Source organism: Gossypium hirsutum, chromosome A11 (genome assembly GCF_007990345.1).
Source record: "Gossypium hirsutum isolate 1008001.06 chromosome A11, Gossypium_hirsutum_v2.1, whole genome shotgun sequence".
In the NCBI taxonomy this organism is placed as follows: Eukaryota; Viridiplantae; Streptophyta; class Magnoliopsida; order Malvales; family Malvaceae; genus Gossypium; species Gossypium hirsutum.
In genome coordinates, this window is record NC_053434.1 from 40,734,924 (window position 1) to 40,756,787 (window position 21,864).

Here is a 21,864-nt window from a genome sequence, read left to right on the forward strand (position 1 = left end):
TACTTAGGATGTTTAAAATGTATTGATAGATGTTGTAGTGTAACTGAGACCAATTTATATGATCTATGTATGCCATATGACATGTTAAGATAGATATTTTTTATCAAATGCATGAGATGGTATGATAAGTTGGATGCCAAAGTGTTTCTGTAGAAACTGCTGGTGACATCACGACGATATTTATATGATGTTGCGATGAGGGATTGACGTTAGAACGCCCTTTTTTGTGTCATCGTGATGAGGGGCAATGTCTAGGTCGCATCATGATGAGGGGTTCGCGTGGTCACAACGTGGCAAACTGTCGGCTTTGGGAAAGTTTACTAGTCTTGCAGTTTAGTCTTAGATTTTATACAATGAAATTGGAGTCCTTAAATGTCATGAATTGCTAAGAAAATTTTCATGATGATATTTATATGTTTAATTTCATAAATTTACTTTTAATTTTGCAAAAATATTTTTTGAATATTTTGCCAAATTTTACAATTTAGTCTTTAAACCTTTGTTTTAAAAATTACTTGGGTTTTACTTGCCGGTTTTAGTTGATTTTTTTTTCAAATATTGTTTTAATAATACCTTATAAACTAAATGCATGTTTAATTTAATGCTTCACAAATGATTTGTGTGTCATATGTAAAACGATGATTTTACCCCTGATTGTTATTTTGATGATTTTTGCTAGAAAAGCATGATTCAAGGGTCTATATGTTTATTTTTACTTGATGATTGATTGCTATGCATGAATATTGTATAGTGTAAATGGTGGTTTTGTGGTGTGATCAATGGTCAATAAGGAGGTCACGTAAGTGACTAATGTGACGTTCCGGATTCGGGTTGATCCATCTTAGTTGGGTTTGAGGCACCACATGATAAATGGATTTTCAAAACCATACGTAATTGAAACGATAACATCACAAAAAAATAAAGCATGCCTAGTTACCAAGGGATTCACTCAAAAGGAAGGTATAAATTTAAAGAGACTTTTTTTTCTGATATTGACGAATGGCTCATTTAAAATCATCTTGAAACTTGTAACTTATTATGGTTTAGAGTTATAACAAATGGATGTAAAGACAACATTTTTCAAGGAAGACATTGAGGAAACAATATACATGGTGCGACCAAAGAACTTTGAGTCCAAAGATTTAAAGCACCTTGTATGTAAACTTAAGAAGTCCATTTATGGTTCAAATAGGCATCTCGATATTGGTACAAAAAATTTGATAAGGTGACAACTTTTTGGGGTTTAAAGAAAAAATCATTGATTAATGCATTTATATCAAGTTACTGGGAGCAAGTTCGTTATCCTTGTGATACATGTAGATGACATTCTATTGGCAACCACTGATGTAGGCGTATTTCACAATGTTTTTAGAACCAGAATTACTGGGTTCAACCACCGGTTCAAAATAATAATAAAAAAACTAATATAAATATATTTTAAATAAAATTAAAAGACCATTCCTTTTTTTTTATTATCTTAGAAATGTTTTTCATTACCTTGATTCCCGTGCAAGCTTTCTCAATTCGATGTTTTTCAAATCAACCAATTCACTTTAATTTTCTAATTTTCTAATTTCCAACCCAATTTAAGACTATCAATTTTTAATACTTAAGAAAAAATTCCATTTTTAGTTATTTATTATTTTAAGTCTTTAACTTGTCAACTCTTATTTATTCTCCTTTTTTCCATTCTCCAGATTGTTTTTCTTTTCTTACATTATTCTTATTATTTTTTTTGTGTCAATTCATCATCATCTTCCTTTCTCTTTCGCCTATTTTCCTTACCAATGATGAAGCCAAGAAGAGTTTCATTATTTACCTATTTTTTCAAATCTCTCAAAATATAAAAATATAAAGATTGTTGTGGTTTCTTAGTTCATAGTCATTCTTTCTTTTAAGCCACTTTAGAAAATGGAGAAGACTTTTGACTTCTCGGTTTATCGATATCACACTGCTTAGATTAGAGTTTTTTAAAATTCTTTTTTAAATTAATTTTGGGCTAGCTAAAGGTTGGGAGTTATTTTTTAGGGACTAGTTGGATTGGGTAATAGTTTTTTTTTTTCTTTTTCAGTTTGGGCTAGATGAAAATGGCTCTAATTCAACCGATTTTTTATCAGTTTGTGGTTGATGATTTAATAACGATTCAAAGCTGTTTGCATTTCAAACAACTTAATAATTATCATTAGACCGGTGTATTAATCAGTTCTGAGTCTAGTTAGTTCAATCAGCTGATTCAATTTAAACAACATTGATATTGCATGAAACAAAGAGATTGTTGTCTAGCAAATTTCAAATGAAAGATCATGGTAAGGCATTTTATGTTTTAGGTATATAGATTCATATGTATTGTACCAAAAGTATACTTAGACTACTGCAAGAGGCTTTATATTAATAAGCTGCTCAATAGATTTTACATGCAAAATTGTGCACTAAGAGATACAATGGTGATAATTTTATTTTGCTCCAATGTCCAAGGACAGACATAAAGAAGAAAGAGATTAAAAAAATCCCATATGTATTAGCACTGTAAAGTTTCATGTATGCACAAATTTATACGCATCCACATTGTGGGAATGTTAGGCAAATATTTAAGTAATCCAGGAATGGAACATTAGAAAGCAATAAAATGGCTTATAAGATATCTTCTAATAACTAAAGACGACATGCTTGTTTATAAAAAAAAATTATTTAGAGATCTTGAGGTATTCTAATTCGGATTTGTATTCGGATTTGTTGGATGTTTATATAGTATGAGACCGATATCAAGTAATATTCTTATGATGGCTGGAAAAGCTATTTTTTGAAAAAATGCCAAACAAATAGTTAAGGCTTCTCCAACATAGAAGCTAAAGTTACTATCTGATGTAAGATATCAAATCAAGGAATATGACATTGGAAATTTATCATAGGGTTGCATATAATTGATGGTATAAAAATGCCATTATAAAAAGAAAGACTTTAAGAGACATATACACATCAAATTCTAGTTGTGAAAGAAAGAGTTTAAGAGACATTTAGTGTCAATAGAGCATATTAATAAAAACTCAATGATTGCGGAAGATTTGCCACCTAAAGTATTTTATGGGCATGTGGCTCATGTGGATGTTAAACCATTTGACGAGTTATTTCATCGAGTTTATTGTTTTACTTACGCTTTTGACATGTTTACCTTTTTTCTTTTCTTTTTTTTTTATAAACTAAGGTTTTATTGAATATTTTGAAAAGCAAAAAAAAAAAATCATTTCTATCATGGATTTACATAAAGTATTAGGAAGCGTATGAGTGTTCAACCATAAGGCAAGATATAAAAAAGTTTCCCATGAACTTTTCATATTATATATCCATATTTGATTCACATAATTAATTTGATTAATATTGTGAACCATTGATGGATTTAATTATGAATATATGTTATTAAGACCACTTTGGTCCTATATATATTAGTAAAATTAATGGATTAGATTGTTTTGGAATATTTCAATTACAATAACAAATGTTTTTGCACACTAAAATTTTAGCTATGTACAATTCTTTAGAGATTGATAGCAGTTAATGGATTCACATATTGTAATAGGTTAATTGTCAATTTAAAAGAGTTCGATTATTTGACCTAATATGGTGTTAAATAATTTGAGGTTATAGAAATATGATTTGATTTGGTATGTTTAAACATTCAATATTCTTTAGTTATAGTTGATAGACCCATAACTCAGAAGATTTTGATTACTTCAACGATTTCTCGCATGGATCAAAAATAAGTCTTTTATTATTGTCTATTTATTCACTTTTATTTTAGTAAAACAAATAATTCCATGAATGTAGTTTTTTTTTATTATCATAAAATTCAAAATTTTAATTGTAAAATAACAAAAAATAAATCTAATTTTGATCCAAAATCCAAGTAATAAATGGGACAACTAAGATTTTTAACTCCTTATTTCAATCTACAAATTACACATATCATGCATATTCAATTTTCACATAATGGGAGCAAGAAAAATGTCTCTGTATTATGAAAGGGAGACTCTGCTCGGTAAAATAAGATAGTTCCACCCTGTAGGTCGCACGCTACCATACTTTCAATTTCGGACTCCGAGTTCCAAGCCCCCAACGGCGATTCCCATTTGGCACCCGCCTTGGCTCCCCGATTGGATTGGTCGCTACCCACAACAAATTGTTTCAATGCCAATTCCCTAACTCCTCCTTTCTAGCCCTCACTTCCTTTTTCCGTAATTTTCACAAACACCTTACCTAATATTAGATTCAAAATCCCAATTAGAAAAAGGGAAAAACCAACAGCATGCTTCGAAGGTCAATTTTGGAATTATCACGTCACCGAGGGTCTCCTCGGAAAATACCAAGGCAGATTATATCCCAGGTAAATTCAACTGTTTTTCGGTTTCATTATGAATTTTCTAGTTCCAATGGAGTTCCCTTATCTATAATTGTTCGGTTTTATAATGTATGGTTAAAATGTAGTGTTCATCACCGTTTCTTTATTCGAGAAAGCAATTTTCGACCTCTCCTGGAGAAAATCCTACTCCAAAACCTGGTTCATCTGGTGGTCCGCCTGAATCAAATAGTGGGTTTTCAAGAGTTGTCCTTGGCAGTGCTGTTATTGTTGGTGCTGCGTTGGTTGCTTACCAAGCTGGATACTTAGATCAATATTTTGGTCAAGTGCCCAATGATTCTGTTGATTCAGCGAAAATTGGTTTTGATGGTAAAGATGAAAATGATGTGCAAGTTGTTACTTCTCACGATGAAGAAATTAAAGGACAATCTAATTTAGACTTGCACGAGCAAGAAGATGCAACGCGTATCAGTCTTCCTCCTCAGCTTGAAACTTCGAGTGAAACCCCTAGTGTAAACCACCCTAATGTGGAAGTTAAGGTGGAAGTTAAGTCGAATGACTCGAATGAAACACTTGGAAATAGCTCAACGTCAGGACCAGAAAAGCCGTTGCCAGAATATTCTCAGAGCAGCTTGCCATCTGCTGATCACAGTGCAGATGCTGCTGTATCCGCTGAGGGGAATGTTGAAAAGGCTGGGTCTGAAACTGCACCAATACCAAACAAGGAAATTCGCGATATTCAATTGGATACCCAATCAAGTGCATCCCTTGGGGAAAAGGAGACAAAAGCTGTAGAACCTCATTCTCATGCTACTGAAGACAGACCGCAGGTGCTCTTTTCTGTGCATTCTATATTTATGTTCACACTGATTGCTTGGGCTTATAGATGTTATGAAAGTTTGAAGAATGGCTCAGCATCCATGCTTGGTTTCTATCTTTTTCGGTATAATTTGAAAGCAAGTGATTAGTCTTGTGTTAAAGGTGGATCAAATGCACTTTAATATGAACTAAATATAGATTGCCCTGTTATTGCTAGTACGTTTTTGCTGCTAGATTACTGCCTCTCATTAAACCAATCATAACAGCTACACTCCTTACAAACATCACGGGCACATCACATGTGTATCTATGCTCATTCTTATTTCTTCCAATGTAATTTACTTGGATCTTCAAATTTGAGAGCCTTTGTTAAGTTTTTGCATGGGTGCATAAAGAAATGCTTCAGTATGTTAGACAACCACAGTCAATTTTGGTGGCCTGTTGTTGCAGGATGAAATAAGTAAAGGTACAGAAGCACCTAGTTTTGCCCTTGAAGAAAGCCAAATAAAAGCTGTGCCTTTTCTGCATCCCAGTATAGCAGACATATCTCAGGCATCTTTCTTTTTCTCTTCGGTTTCTCTTCTTAGCACTCTACATTTCAGTTGCTTCTGATTTGTAAACTCATGGAATTTCAGTATGAGCCATTGTTATTTTTTGAAGGCCGTTAAATGAAACTTATTAAGACTCTCCTTGTCTCTATGACTTTTCATGTTTTATTGTCTGAGTTTCATAGAAGGTTTGATCTTCCAAGAAATTGGCTTAGGATTGCGTATCTGAGTAATTAAAGCTTATTTTATGTCTTTGTGCTTGGGAATGACTGTCAACGGAGGTGATAAAGCGCAAGCAGATCCTATTCTTTGTATTAATATATATACAGATACACATAGTACTATTGCTTCAGGATGACAAAGAACCTCTTAGTCAAGGAAAAGGCTTTATAGGGAGGTTTTATCCCCTAAGAAATTGGCTTAGGGTTGCAGAATCTCTTTTATGTCTCTGCTTATATGGGGGAATACTGTGCCAGCCTTTTCTAGGCTTTCTGTACATTCCTGTAATCAATACTGAAAGAATAATCTCTTTATCAAGGTATATTTGTCCTGCACTGGCTCAATGTAAGACCCAATTTTGGTGTTCTACTGTTGCTGGATGAACAAAGTAAAGGCGCAAAAGCGTCTAGTTTAGCCCCTGAAGAAAGTCTAATAAAAAATTTGCCATCTTTGCATCCCACTATAGCAGACATTACCCCAGATATCTTTGTTTCCCTCATTGGTTTCTCTTTTTAACACCTGACCTTCATGGAATTCCTATGTGAACCATTGTTATTATTTGAAGGCTGGCTAGTGAAACTTATTAAAATTTCCTTATCTCTTTGGTTTTTCATGTTTCATTGTCTGATTTTTCTTAACATTGGAATCCACCTCGTTCTTATTATGTTCTTCTGCACATTGTTGGTTTAAAGGATAGAAAGAAGTATGATTTGACAGCTTCTTGCTTCTTTATGTATGTATAAGTATTCTGTATTTTAGATGCTGTTAAGCTTATTGATATATAGCCAATGCTTCAAGACGACAAAAAAACCACTTCATTTCCTTGTTTGGTTTCTAGGCAGGGAAAGGCTCTGTATAGGGAGGTTTGATCCCCCAAGAAACGGCTTATAATTGGACATCCGAGGATTAAAGCTTCTTTTATGTCTTTGTGTTTAATTGGGGAAGACTGTTAATTGAGATGTCGAAAGCACAGTTGTGCTTTTCTTTTGTATTGGGTTATATATCTTCAGGATGGCAAATGGCCACTGCATTTCCTTGTCTATCTTCTAGGCTAGGAAAGGCTTTGTGGGAGGTTTGATTCCCTAAGAAGCTGGCTTAGGGTTTCAACATCTTTTCATGTTTTTCTTTAAATGGGGAAGACTGGGCATGTGAGAGTCGCAAAAGCACGAGATATTCTTTGTAATTCTGTTAATATATATATGTATGTATATGTACTTTCTTCCTAATCTTTACCAGACTTGATAGAAGACCTCATTATGTGCTCCTTCGCTGCAGGCTAAACCAACTGAAGATAAAGGAGCTCCAAGTTCTCTTCTTGATGCCTATCACCTTAGGGACAAGGCAGATGAAAGCTATTTATCTTCTCTAAATAGAAAATATGAGCAGCTTTCTAAAGAAACAGAGGTCGTTTACCTACTTATTATTTAAAGCATATGATAAAGGAGAGTGTAAACTATCACTAAGTTTTCATTTCTTTTTAACATGTTAGGGTTTTGGTACAGCAGTTGAGGAACTAAATGAGGGATATTTATCGAAGGATGGAAAATTAATTCTCGGTTTCCTCCAAGCCATTCATGCTGCCGAAAAATGGCAAGCTGAGCTGGATGCACATGCTTTTGCTCAAGAAAAAGAAGTATTGAAGGTCTGAAGTTTGAACTATCTTGGTTCCTACATCTTAATTTCTGCAACTTTATCTTGGCCATGCCTTACTATTTATTCATACTTTTGTTTCCCTTCCCTCTTTAGGAGAAATATGAAAAGGAATTAAGGAATTCAAGAACTAGGGAACTAATGCGTACAGAAGAGGCAGCCATATTGGATAAGGTTATAGCTGTTTTTCATATTTTTATTGTTTTTATTTATGTTACTCGAACTTGGGTGTGTGCTGGGTATGTGTTACAAGATGGGTATGTTCAATTTTTTTCTCAATTTTTCCATGCATTTGAAGGGTTGTAGTGGGTCATATCCAAGATCATGTCCCAATATATGTTGAGCACTGGTGTCAATATGGGTACTTCAAAAAATGAAAAGTTGAGGCAGCGTAGTCTTTTACTATGTTAAATTTCTCATGATTGATTGCTATGCTCTTTGTCACCGCTTCTCAGCTTTATGCCATTGCCTGATCAATTCATGATCCTGCTTCCTCTTTTCTCTTGCTCTTCCTTTGCAAATCAATCACTTATGTCATTACTCGTGACTCATTGGGGCTCTTGTTTTTATTATATCTTTCAAAATGAATTTTTTCTCACCACTAAAACTTGGTCAGTTCTGAGATTGGCCAAGGTGCCTTCCTTTCTCCATTTTTTTGTTGCTATGTAAAAATAGCAAGTTAAGGTCTTCCTTGGGTTTGTCATTACAAGAATTTCTTTCATGGCTTTTAGTGAATGAGGAAATAATTACATAATTATTGTCTCTTTTTATGGTGCTTGTTTTTCAGACTTCTTCTGTGCTCTTTGTAAATTTTTTTTCTTTCTTTTTGCTCCATTATGTGAATTCAAATGAACTCTTCCAGGAATATTTCTTTTTGAACTTTTTACTGATACCCTGGATCCTATTTGGTCTGTAGTACCTTTCTTTTTAATGCTGCTACATAGTTCTCCCATCCACAGCTTATGCTTTAATCATATGGTGAATCCACTTGTTCTTTGTGTCTGTAGAGTCTGTATGTCTGGATTGAATATGAGGCAGACTGGGTCGGTTGTCACTCTGTCTAAACACAAACAAGTTGATTAAAAGTTTAGTTTGTTATAGTACTTGCTGACCAGCATTGTAGAAATGTGCATCCTAGGTAGTAATTTATAGGTGAAGCTCTAAGATTTCCCATCTTAAAGAAGATAATTATCCCATATAACGGAGACAATGTAATTTTTGTTATAGATGTCTATGAATTTGGATTTCCTGTCTTGAGTGTCATATGGCCAGAAGAAAGTGTTATTTGTATCAGTTTGGAACAATGTCAATCTGTTTGTAAGGCTTAAGTAAAGCTAAAACTATGAATTAACCTGGGACAATCCGTCTTTATCAGTTCTCTGAATTATTATGCTGGTTAGGGAAATTACACAAGTACCTTTATCAATCAACTTAAGCTAATTCTTTAAGCGTATGCTTCTTTTGTGGTGATTACCTTGGAAAGTCACAGTTTAGTTCAAATGGAGTATACTTGTCTTTTGCCCTCTAAAGTGGTAAAAAATGAAGTAAAAAAGAAGAGAAGTTATTCTATTATTTTGTGGATTCAAGCTGCTAAGAATTTCAGTTTATCACTTCCAGGAATTAAAGAGAGAAAGAACAAAGGCAGCAGCTGCTCTAAAATCACTTCAAGAAAAAATGGAAGAGCAGCTGAGGATGGAACTTGAAGAAAAGGTAAGTAGTTTTGTGTTAACAAAGAAGTTCTGTTGCATAATTTCATAGTCATGAAATCAAGTTCTTAGCTCTTGGTTGTTGCAGGAAAGGGAAGCTGAACTGAAGTTACAAAAAGCTCAGGAGCTTGGAAAAGCAGAACTAGCTGCAGCAATTGCAAACGAGAAAGCAGCACAGATTGAAAAATTGGCAGAAGCAAATCTTAATGTAAGCTATCTCCTGGTGGATAATTTTATGAAAAAAACTGCACAGAAACCAACATTTCTACTGTTTAGAATGAAAAATGAACTACAAAATAAATGCTTTTTAGTGATATTAGATATTGACAGCACAAGGAAATTTTAAGTTACGATGCCAGGTCTCAATTGATGGGTTGGAAATTTAAACCTCTTGGCTTGTACTTTGCAGCATATGGCATGCAGGGGATGGGTGATAATCCAAATGTCAATACATGATATATTGATGCTTTTAGCTTTGTTTGCTGCTGTATCAACTTCCATACTTTCTGTCTTATGTATGGTGATGCTCCTTGTGTTTGATAGACATTCTTGTGCATTTAAATATATTTAAATCATTCATGAAAAATGAAGATCCATTGTTTTGAAAATTGAATTCATTAAAAGTAATTATTAACCACAAGCTAATTAAAGAGCCTCTTATGCAATTTCTAGCTGAAAATCAAAGATTTGGCCATTAAAATTACCTGAATATGATCTTTTTATGGAATTTGTTAATTGATGATCCAAACGGTAAATGAAATTTCCAACATTATAGATACCAAATGAAAGTTTGAGTAGTAATACATATTTTTGGAGGAAGATTTAAAAGCTAGAATACCTTCTAATATATTCTTTGAATTCTTTTGAGGATGAATGAGCTTGAGTTCAGTTAAAAAATAGTCTTCTAAATGGGAAGCTGCTTCTAGTTTATCAGTTAAAACCGTTCACATAAATGCATTTCTCAGTTTATTGGTTGTTGGTTATGAAGATGAATCTGATATTGGAGCCATAAACATGTTTTATTATGCTTCATATATGCTCGACTAGTTATTTTCTTAATCCGTATTGTTTATTACTATTCAGCACTATGGATGTGATTGGAGGTGCTAATCATGGCATGGGTTATTCTTTTGTAGATAAATGCCTTATGTATGGCATTTTATGCACGATCTGAAGAGGCGCACAAAAGTCATTCTGTTCACAAGCTTGCTCTGGTACCTTCCCAACCTTAACTGTTCTTATCTTCTAGTTTTAGTTGGAGTCTGCGTCATGTTATATAGTGATTGACTCCTAGTTGTAATTTTCTGAACTCATAAATTATTGGCACATAAATTGAATGCTCTTGGGTCCTGCAGGGAGCACTTGCACTAGAGGATGCACTTTCTAAAGGATTACCAATCCAAAAAGAAATAGATGCTCTGCGCACCTACCTTGAAGGTACTGAAAAGGATTCAGTGTTGGATTTGGTGCTTTCGTCTCTTCCAGAAGAAACACGGTACCATGGTACCCACACTGTACTACAGTTGAATCAAAAGGCAAGTGTTTCCGTAAATTTAGAAATATATTTAATGAATTCTGAGTCCTTTTGAATGATCAAATCTATACTTTTGGCTATATGGTTGATAGTTTGCTTGCTGAATTTTTTGTAGGAACTGTATGCTTTACTTTTGGCGATATTTTCATAGAATGAAACAATTTGATTTTAAATGATTTTATAGAGGCAGGCTAAAAGTATGTAAAATAATAGTTTTTTTTTTCCAAAAATTAAAAGCTTGGAGGAAGAATATGCCTGACATTGTTCACATACACCCCTTTAGGTGTTGTAGATTCTTTTTTTCCTGATGAGATCCTAATAATCCCCCATTGCTCTAGAAAACAAGTATTTCCTTTAAGATTGTTTCATTGTTTTAACTAGCAAAAAATTATCTGAAAGTTGAAAATTGTTAAATAAATTTATCAAAGATGCTCTGTACCCCCTTTTACTTGCGTATCCATTTCTCAGTTTCCTCCTTGTTATTGTTACTGAAAATTGCTCCTATTTAATTAGGATTGGTTTGTAATCATATTGCATTGAGAAATAGAGACTATGTAGGTTGGTTGGCAGACAAATTTGCCAAGGTCTGAATTTTTAATCCTAAATTTCTTCAATCTTTAAAGAGCACACTATTGCTAAGATGTTATTCTGGATGGTCAACAAGAGAGGCTTCTTGCTGGAACTCCTTCATTGGGATCTGTACACTATAACAACATTAAGAATCCACTTCAGTTGGGAGGCTTGGCGCTGGTTAAAGAATTACACCCCACAAAAAGGGGTGGGGGAAAAATATGGTATTCATATAAAAGCAACCTGGAAGGAGGTTTGCTTCTTGTTTCAGAGTTGCCGGTTCATTTTTATTCTGAACATGCTCAACCTAACATCAAATGGAAATAAAGGATTTTATGAGGATTCAGAATTGAGACTAATCTTGAAAAGCTAGCCAAGTATGAAGAGATAGGAGTGGTTTGATTCAATGGGTTAAGACCTGATGAGCAAAATGCTTGTCAAGAAATGCTTTTTCATGGTTGGTCTCATTTTGTATAGGAAAAAAAGGAAGTATTACTCCTCTTAGGCACCACATGATCTGCCATTCGGACATAAATCGTCTTACCTAGATCTCTGATGCATCTAAGTGGCATCAGCCTATCACTGGTCTGCTGGAACTTCCTAAGTTATCTTCTCACTAGCACCTTAGCTATGGTATGTGTACTGAGGCAAAAGTTTGAGGTTTCATCTAGTTAGTTTTATGAGTTTATTTTGATGATTGACTAGAATACTGTAAAAGTTGCTAAAATTTAGTTATTGATGTGACTAACATTTCAAGTTTTTGTAGCCTCAACCATGCTGTTATCTGACATATGTTCTTTTTGCAGTTCAATGCATTGAAAGGGACCCTAAGGCACTTCAGCCTAATTCCACCAGGTGGTGGTGGCATCTTGACACATTGTTTAGCACATATTGCATCCTGGTTAAAGGTATAAAACAATAGGATTTATCTTTCAATAATTATAGATATAAGCCACCAAAACAATCTCATGCTTGCCTTTGACCATCTTTTAGGTGAAGGAAGTCGACCAATCTGGTGAAGGGATTGAGTCTTTAATCGGTAGAGTTGACAAATACTTGGCTGAAGGAAAGCTCGCTGAAGCGGCAACCGTCCTTGAGCAAGGTGTCAAAGGTAGCCAAGCAGAGGAGATTGTCAATGATTGGGTGAAGCAAGCGAGGAATAGAGCCATCACTGAGCAAGCTTTAACTGCACTCCAATCATATGCTACTTGCATTAGTCTTACCTAATCTCCAGTCCTCAACACATGGCTCAAACAATATCTTGGGTTTGGAATTTACAAATCTCACAATGCATATTATTTTTCTTAAAAATTGTGTAGATTGTCCGTGGCCCTCTAAATAAAAAATTTTGGCTGTCTTTACCGAGAAAGGTCCATATTTTTTCATCTCTTCATAGATACTGTTAGTAGGCCTTTGTGGTGGAATGTTGAAATAAACTATAGGATTATTGGGAGCAAGAGGGTCAATATAGAGTGAATTTCTTGATATCTTTTGAAGATATTGCAACATGTATGGTTGATGATGTATCATTTTCTTGAAATATTTTTCTCAACTATTTCTAGTTTTAATCAGAATTTTCTTATTTGCAGCTCAGTTGACATAAATAAATATCCATCGTAAGTTGTAACAACCTAATACTGATTCAACATATTTTGCTTCAGTTATGAGAATGGCCATTGCAACCAACAGCTTTTCCAAGTGGAAATTTCAGTTTTCTTTATGTAGAAGATATATACCTTTCAACTAAATTGTGAAAATATTTGGTATAGTACAAGTCGAGTTTTTATACTCTGAAAACAGAGCTAAAAAGTTGACAATTGTTTGATAGGTGAAGCTAAGAAATAGTCATATATCATTAATTGATATTTAAAAAATAAAAAATAAAAAAAATAAATGAGACACATGGTGACTTTTTAACCTCACTTAAAACTCATCCTCTTCTATCAAATAATAATCCATAGGGAATATTTAAAAATAATTTTTTACATCTTAGCCCCCTTAATCAATAAATGGATCCTGTGTATTATAAGAACTACATACATGCAGAGGTTCTTTTATTCTTTTTGGGTCGAATTATAAAAATTTTAATGTTAATAAAATAGTAAAAAAAATGTTAATGGTGGATACTATATGTACTATAATAGGAACTGAATTATTTCTTCCAAAGTGCTTTTAAATGAATTCCAGTTGTTCCTTGCCTTCCGCTACCAAGTCCATCTGTCCATGTGCTTCAAGATTCTACAACATGGGTAGTTTTTATTTCTTTTTTTTTTTCTTTAGCTTACATCACTGAAGTAAAATTGATGAGCATGTCCTCATTTTAATTTAATAACTTTTTTCTTGTTCCAAGAGTGATAAAAAAAATTTAATACTAATTAATTGTTCGTGTTATTTAAATAACCATTGTTCCAAATAATTCTTAATTGCTCAATTAATTAGACGCAAGTTTATGGGTTTGGTTCTTCTTACATGTATACGAAAATTCAACTTGAAGAAACCACTGCCATACATGCATTCTTAAGTCCTAACAAGACTCATCCACTGATTGACAAATACAAATTTTCAACTAAAATATGAAATGATGTGGGTACCATCTTAATCAAAATTTAATTATTGCAGTCCCAATCATTAAAGGTGAGAAATCAACTTCCATGAAAGAAATATTAAACAAAATTCGAGTTAAAAAGAATATTAATTTAGAACAAGGGTGTCCTTAAGCCAAAATCCCAAAGGATGTCACAACTCAACCAATTTTAGCTATGATTTCGATGTTTCCAACAAACAACCTTTTCTAGTGAATGTTATAATGTCCCAATTTTTCAAAGGGCCCATCCATCTTCCCATTTGAAAATTAAAATAACAATGAAAAGAAAGAATGATCTTGGCTTTAGAAATAAGATTTTAATACCATCATGCTTTGTGCTTTTCCTCCCACTAAGTTAAAAATATTACAATAAGTTTTTATGTTAAAATTTTTAAAATTTTATTTCAATTATTTTAAATAATTTAATTAATTAAATTTTATAAAAATATATTTAGATTAAATTTTAAAAATTTTATTTATAGCAAAATTTTAAAAAATAAGAGATCAAAGTTAAAAAATTTTAAATCACAATAGATGTAATGGGGCAAAGAGATTATTATTAAATATAATACATATATTACTTATATGTTAGAACAAGATAAATGTTACAATGTAACATACACAGAAGTATTGCATGATGTTGCAATACTATGAAAAACACTAGGAGCGATATTGCATGAGCTAATCAATTAATAGTGATTATGACTTGTATTTGTTCTGATTAAATTATTTACTTATATACCTGTTAATATAGGATTTATTTGTAGTGAGAAGCTAGATGATTTAGAATGTATAAAATATATGAGTCTTTCTTTTCTCCTTAGTATTGATTGAGATAATTGGAAGAATTATGAATGTGAACTAAGGGATATATTTGGTAATGTAATTTTTATTATTAGGAGTGAATTTTGTCAAAGAGGTTATTTAAAGGGAAAACATTTTCCATTGAAGACATGGTTTTGAGTGAACAAAAATAAGTTTTTGGAGAAACAATTTCTTAAATGCATTTGAAAAATTTGTTTATACTTTTAGGAGTGTATTTGTAATCTTTATTAGGAAAGATAAGAGTGCTTAAGAGAGTACACTAATAATGTGCATCACTAGAGCTACAATAATTCTTGTATTAATCGGGTTGTAATTAATAGTTGTACTGTTGACTTGTTAGTACACTCGATCTTTAGGTAGGATCACACAAATGTAGCTATGTTCACCAAACTATGTAAACAACAATTGGTGTAATTGTGTACTATGCTTTCAGTTGTTTTTCAATGTTACATGTAGTGTTTCAACCGTCACAACAACTCAGTGTAAAACCTCACATAACCAAACAATTTCACTTGGTATCAGAACCTATCACCAAAAGTATTTGGATTGATCGTGTCTAATTGACTATAGATAGAGTCCCACCTTTCAAAGAAAATTACATATAGAGTTCCTAAAAGAAGGTAGTTCAATCTCATGTCTCCTTTTGTTGAATGGATCCAATTATACACACTAGAAAGGTCAGACAAAAGCTTTTATTAAAGCCATTAATGATAAGGCCTAGAGAGTTGTCTTAAAAGGTTAGACAGTACCTAAAACAATCAATATAGATGGCACCAAACCATAAAAAAATGAAGAAACTTGAACCTCCTATGAAGAAAAAATTGCAAACTAAAATTCTAATACCTTTAATGAAATTTTTAATGTTGTGGATACTTATCAATTCAAACTTATTCCAAAGTTTGTGTCAGCAAAAGAGGCCTAACACATTCTAGAAAACCTAACATGAAAGAATCTCATTTTTCAAAATGCCTAAGTTGTAAATGCTTACTTCTTGGTTTGAAAGTCTTAGAATACTTGGAGATATGAATTTGACACAAAACTTGGTGACATTTCTAATGAATTTTGCTCTGGGTGAACAATATTTTGAGGTAAAAGTTGGTTTGAAAAGTGCTAAGATTTTGTTAGAAAGATTTGTTATCGAGTTTGTAGCTATAAAGGAACCAAAGAATCAACACCATGAAATTGGATGAACTATTTGGTTTATCACAAACTTTTGAAATGAACTTAGAAGAAATTAGAAGAGAGAAGGTGAAGGTTGGAAACAATGTTGCCTTTTAATGTTAAAAGCTCTATTGCAACAGATGCCCAACCTCTACTTCACTTGAAGATCTAGAAGAAACTTTAGTACTTCTCACCAAAAACTTTAACAATGCTTTCAAAAATTTCTCTAAGAAAGGGAAAATCAGATGCGATAGCTTGGCAACATGAACAAATGGAGATTTGTGGTAATTGAATAGAAGCATCAAAAGAAGAAAAAAGGGAGTCCAATTTCATGAATGTGAAGGATTTGGTTACATTCAAGCAACGTGTGCTAACATGTTCAAGAAAAAAGAAGAAAATTTTCAATGTCACCTGTGACAGAGATACAATGAGTGAAGAAGGAGAAAATGAAGAGCATGTAAGCAATTATGTTGCTTTTATAACCAAGTAAAAAATTCTCGTTTCAAATGTTGCAACATTATTTGAAACAGAATCAGAAGATACAAGTAACAATGATGATGACACTTCTGGTGTAGAGTTGGAGGAAAGATACATAGTCATGCTAGATAAGTAGGATAGGGTATGCAAAGTTAACAAGTCCTAAGGGAGGAAATCACAAATCTTAAGAAAGAGAATGCTAATAGATACAATAAAAAAGAGAGATACTCTTTTTGTTGACCGAGAAGGTTAATTGAAATACATAAAGAAAAACCTAAATGCAGCACAATTCATCTTAAATAAGTATGATGAAATCCTTATAGTATGAAGGTCATAGAAATACCACATAGTACTTGATATATTGGAGAATCCTTCTCATCATAGTACTTGATATATTGGAGAATCCTTCTCATCAAGGGTAAATAAGTTGTTGAACTTTTTTAGAATTCTCAAAAGAAGAGGAAAAAGGCTAATTTTTCATTGTTGTGAAGTTTCTAGACACATTAGGCTATGATGTTACAAGTTTTAAAATGACTTGAGATGTGGATGTCATATTGCACAAAATGTTTTGACAGGGAGAATAATGAGGACTTAACAAGAAAATTATAGGTCAGGAAAAATCATAACTGTTTACTGGTTAGACATTTTTTTCACTAAAGGCAACTACTAACAATAGATGGTATTTTGATATTGGTTACTCCTTACACACAACCAGAGATACAAAATTCCTTTAAGGAAATTTAGAGTTACAATGAAGGAAGGGTTACCTTTGAGATAACATGAAAGGAAAGAATCTTGAAAAAAAATACTATAAATATTGAAAGGCTTACAAAACTAAAGAATGTGTTCTTGGTGAAAGGTCGTAAAGTTAGTCTTATTAGCAATAGTCAACTTTGTTATCAAAACCTACTTATCAAATTTACAAAGGAATGATGTGAAGTTTTAGATCATTCAAATAAACAAGATATGGAAAGAGCTAGAAATTTTGACAAAATTTATGAGGTGAATAATATGGTAAAATGCCTTAAAGTCACAAACGATGGTATAGAGATTTTGTAACACCCCTAAACCGTAACCGTCATCGGATTAAGGTTACGAGGCATTACCAGATAGACAGAACATTTCAGATCAATTTAGAATCACTGATATCACATACCATTAATACTTAGGCAATCATCAACAATTCATCTCTTACGAAGGTCTACGAGACCTAAAACATACTTTTAAGGATAGTCGGGACTAAATCGAACACATTCATAAATTTCAGAACTCAAAAAATTTTTCAATTCTGTTGAGGTCACACGTCCGTGTGACCAGCCCGTGTGTCTCACACGGGCACCAGACATGCCCATGTGAACCAGTCGTGCCAAAACAAGGCATACATACTGACTTTCACCCACTGCCAACAGACACGCCCGTGTGCTATGGCCGTGTGATACTTAGCTAGCTACTGACTTAAGTCCACAGCCATATGACACGCCCATGTGTCTTAACCGTGTGGTCATAGGAGGTTACTGCTTTGCATACACGGCCACAAAGCACGCCCGTGTGCCTTGGTCGTGTGGCACAATGCAGGCTTGGTATAAGCCAAATGGCCACCCCTATTTGGGTCATTCTTACCAGCAATATTAAACAACATTCATGCCAAAATTTTCAACCAATTCCATGCTTAAAATGACCAAATCATATTAGATCATAAAACATTACAAGCATACACTATTTGGCATCACCAACCAAATACCAAAACTATGCACAAACATAACATTTGCTTGCCAACTCTCATGGCATAACATATATACATATCAAAGCTTAAATATATAAACATTCTAGCCTATACATGCCATACTTAAAATATTTAAACTTTTAAAAGTACCAAAATAAGTTCGATAGTGTAGCGACAATCCTCGACTATCCCCAAGCCTTCAGTAGCTACGATAACTGTAAAACAGACAGAAATCACACAGAGTAAGCTACAAAGAACTTAGTAAGCCATTTCATAGAATAGTTCATGAGCCTAACCATGCCCATTTACTCGCATACATGTCATGCTTCATTTTCAAATTCCATACATACTTCACATTCATTATTTCACAGAAACAGAGTCTTTCATATTCAGAAATTTAGTACGATACAAACGTACCTGTATAGATTATACATTTCATATATTCATTTTGATATCTCGTACTCTATCATCAGACAGTTTAGAAACGATACAGATACTCATAAATAGGTACAATGCCGACATCCCAGACTTGGTCTTACATGTAATTTAGTATCGATGCCTCTGTCCCAGACAGGGTCTTACACGAAATCAAATACGATGCTTATGTCCCAGACATGGTCTTACACGTAAATCTCAAATCGAGGCCTGTGTCCCAAACACGATCTTACACAATATCTCAGATTAATATTCACATTCCTTTAAATACATACAGAGCTTTTCAGATACTAGCATATTATCAGAATTTAATCGAAATTCATTTATCAAGATTTCAAGGCCTTCCAATACAGATTACAGTTTGTATGCGTAGAATTTAGTCAATTTAACATGTAATTGTAATTTGACTTACCTCGTACGGATTTTGGACGGAACGAGTCTACTATTCAACTATTTTGGACTTCCCTCGATATAAGTCTGATTTTCTTTGTTCTTGATCTATTACAATTCAAATTCAACCATTCAATCATTCATTTCATTCAAAATAATCCATGAACACATATTTAGGGCACTTTGCATTTTAACCCTTACATTATGACACTTTGACAATTTAGTCCATTTTTCACAAAATCACAAATATGCAAAATTCACCAAGACTATAGCTTGGCCGAATATACATAGCTTCCATACAAGCCCAAATAACATATTTAATTCACAATTTAGTCCTTCAAAACCTCATTTTTACAAATTAGCCCAAATATCTCTATTCCATAAAAAATTCAAGAACAAAGCATGATAATCTCACATATATCTTTCATAATTCATATAACAACATTACAAAGCTCATATAATCATCAATGGCACATTTCATGATATTCAACAAAAATAGAAATACAGACATGGGTTTTGAAGGACACGAAGCAACGATCACAGAAACGTAAAAATTATCAAAAACCGAACAAAATAGACTAACCTATTCACCATGCAATGGCAGAATACTTTAAAGCTTTAATGGCTTTTTTTTTCTTTTAACTTTTAGCAATACAAGATGACAATGGCCATTTTTTTATGTTTTGTTTTATTATAACAACTTTAATAAACATTTTCCCATTTTGCCTTTGACTAATAAACATTAAACTTACCAACTACATGTCCATATTTGTCCATGCATTAGTACAATGGTCCAATTGCATCATAAGGACTTTATACTTAAAAATCCACTTCACATAGGCACTTTATCAATCAGCACACAACTTTTACATTTTACGCGATTAGATCTTATTTCATAAATTAACACAGAAACAGACAAATTAAATCACAGAAACTTCGCAGATATAAATTCACATATCACAGACACAGAAAAATAATATTAAAATATTTTTCAAAATCAGTTACGTGGTCTCAAAACCACTGTTCTGACTAGGTCTAAATCAGACTGTTACAGATTTAGCATGAATAATTAAAGCATGTGAATTATAGATGCCTTAAGAGAATGATTAGGTATGGTACAGTTTGAGGATTGTGCAAATTTTCTAGAGCAATAACTTGTCCTTATGGAGATTTCCTTATGGGAAGGTATATCGAGTATCTATAGGGCCTATACAGAATGAAAGCCTTAAATAAAAAGAGGATGTGTTTGTTTGCATTGGTTATTTCTCTAGTTTCACTTGAGTTGATTTTTAAAGGAGAAATGAAAGGGTTTTAATGTGTTCAAAAAGCTATGCATCAAATTGATGAATGACATGGAGAAAATGCTTGAAAAGGTTTGTAAAATAAGAAGTGATCATGCTATGGAGTTTAAAAATAGCCAGTCTCTTGATTTCTACAACCTAGTAGGTTAGTTACAAGTTTCTCACCAAAAATTCCTTAACACAACGGAGTAGTAGAAAGGAAGAATATGATTGCTCAAGTCAAAGGGGCTATCTTATTGATTATAGGTAGAAGTAATAAACAGTACCAATTCTGTTGCAAATAATGCCATTCTTTGACTAAAAGCTAGGATAAACCCTTATAAATTTGGAAAGGAAGGAAGCCTACTATAAGTCAAAACGTTCCAACATTTTGGAATAATCTAATGTAGAGGATAAACCCAATTAGACAACAAACAAAGTGAAGAAAATAAGAATTGGAAAGATCGAACACATACATTGTACGCAGAAAAACTCCTCAAAAGAGGATAAAAAACCATGAGAGAAAAGAGATTTCATTATAATAATGAAGGGTACAAAAGATAAACATAATTAAAAGAAAAATTCGAAGCCCCACAAAAAAACCCTTTGAAACAAAGAACAAAGTTCTCTCAATCTAAAAAATTTTTGTTGTGTAAAACCTAGAGTAACTAAGGCCTATTTATAGGTTAAAATTCGTAGCATATATGACTAAAACAACTCTAGGTTATTCAAAGTTTAAGTGAAAAACTAAAAATAAAGTTTAAGTGGGAGAAGAAAAGCCAAAATAAACTCTAGTAAAAATAAGAGGCATTCTCCCACATCTAATGTCTCTAAGAAGATCTTAAAAATTGAAGGGTTGACACCATCTATTGTACTAGTTGAAGTAATAATTGAGAGGCAAGCTACCAAGAATAGTATTCTAGATGAACAAGATGTTATTATATTGACTTTTCTTGAATTTAAATTGTCAAAAAATAGTGAATGAAAAGGGAAAAAGGCTTATGAAGACTTCTACAATTAAGATAAAATAGAAGAAATTGAATGAAGAAAGGGCTAACAAATTCAAGGTTATATTTGAACAAACTCTTAATGGTAAATGTCCTTCTTATTATGTAGTTCTCTCTTAAGAACTAAAATAAGTATGAAGTATGCAAGCTTGCACAAGATTGTTTTAAATAACTAGTGCATTCTCTCTACTTTACCACATTGAACAATAATTTAGGTGTGTTTATGCATAAGAGTAACATGATAACTTTTAATCTTGGCACTACAATCATTAACCAAATTATTGCCGACTTAGAATCTAGTTTAGTGTTTCAAATCTTTGTCTTTCTATTCCCTCATTTGCAAAGTTATAATAAAGCAACATTGTGTTAATACTAAGTATGATCATCTTGAATGATCTACTCCTCTAATGATAATATCTGATAAGTGAAAACATGACAAGCAGGTGGATGATACTGCTCGAACATATGCTAAAGAAAATGTTGACGTAGACAAGGTTCTCTGGATCATGCTGATCAAAATGTCATATTTAATGTCCAAAAGTTGGTCCACTTCGAAACGTTATTGTTGCTAATAAGGCTCGAATG

At 32.9% G+C, this 21,864-nt stretch overlaps 1 protein-coding gene across 2 annotated transcripts; it reads left to right on the forward strand.

Annotated features, from left to right (window-relative positions):
* The first annotated feature begins 3,958 nt into the window (after positions 1–3,958).
* On the forward strand, positions 3,959–12,952 carry LOC107898358 (uncharacterized). 2 transcript variants are annotated; one of them, XM_016823868.2, is made up of 12 exons: positions 3,959–4,378; positions 4,480–5,181; positions 5,621–5,722; positions 7,213–7,341; positions 7,427–7,579; positions 7,684–7,761; positions 9,205–9,297; positions 9,382–9,501; positions 10,430–10,507; positions 10,649–10,828; positions 12,204–12,305; positions 12,391–12,952. In XM_016823868.2, exons 1-12 carry the CDS (start codon positions 4,301–4,303, stop codon positions 12,622–12,624), a joined length of 2,049 nt encoding a protein of 682 aa, XP_016679357.1. In that variant the 5' UTR covers positions 3,959–4,300; the 3' UTR covers positions 12,625–12,952. The 2 variants fall into 2 exon arrangements, with proteins under 2 accessions (XP_016679357.1, XP_016679361.1); XM_016823872.2 differs by lacking the exon at positions 5,621–5,722.
* Positions 12,953–21,864: the final 8,912 nt, after the last annotated feature.

Coding starts and splice junctions, on each gene's coding strand:
- LOC107898358 (XM_016823868.2), top strand. CDS start 4,301: ATGCTTCGAAGGTCAATTTTGGAATTATCACGTCACCGAGGGTCTCCT. Junction 9,298..9,381: donor GGATGGAACTTGAAGAAAAG/GTAAGTAGTTTT, acceptor TGGTTGTTGCAG/GAAAGGGAAGCTGAACTGAA. Junction 10,508..10,648: donor CTGTTCACAAGCTTGCTCTG/GTACCTTCCCAA, acceptor TGGGTCCTGCAG/GGAGCACTTGCACTAGAGGA.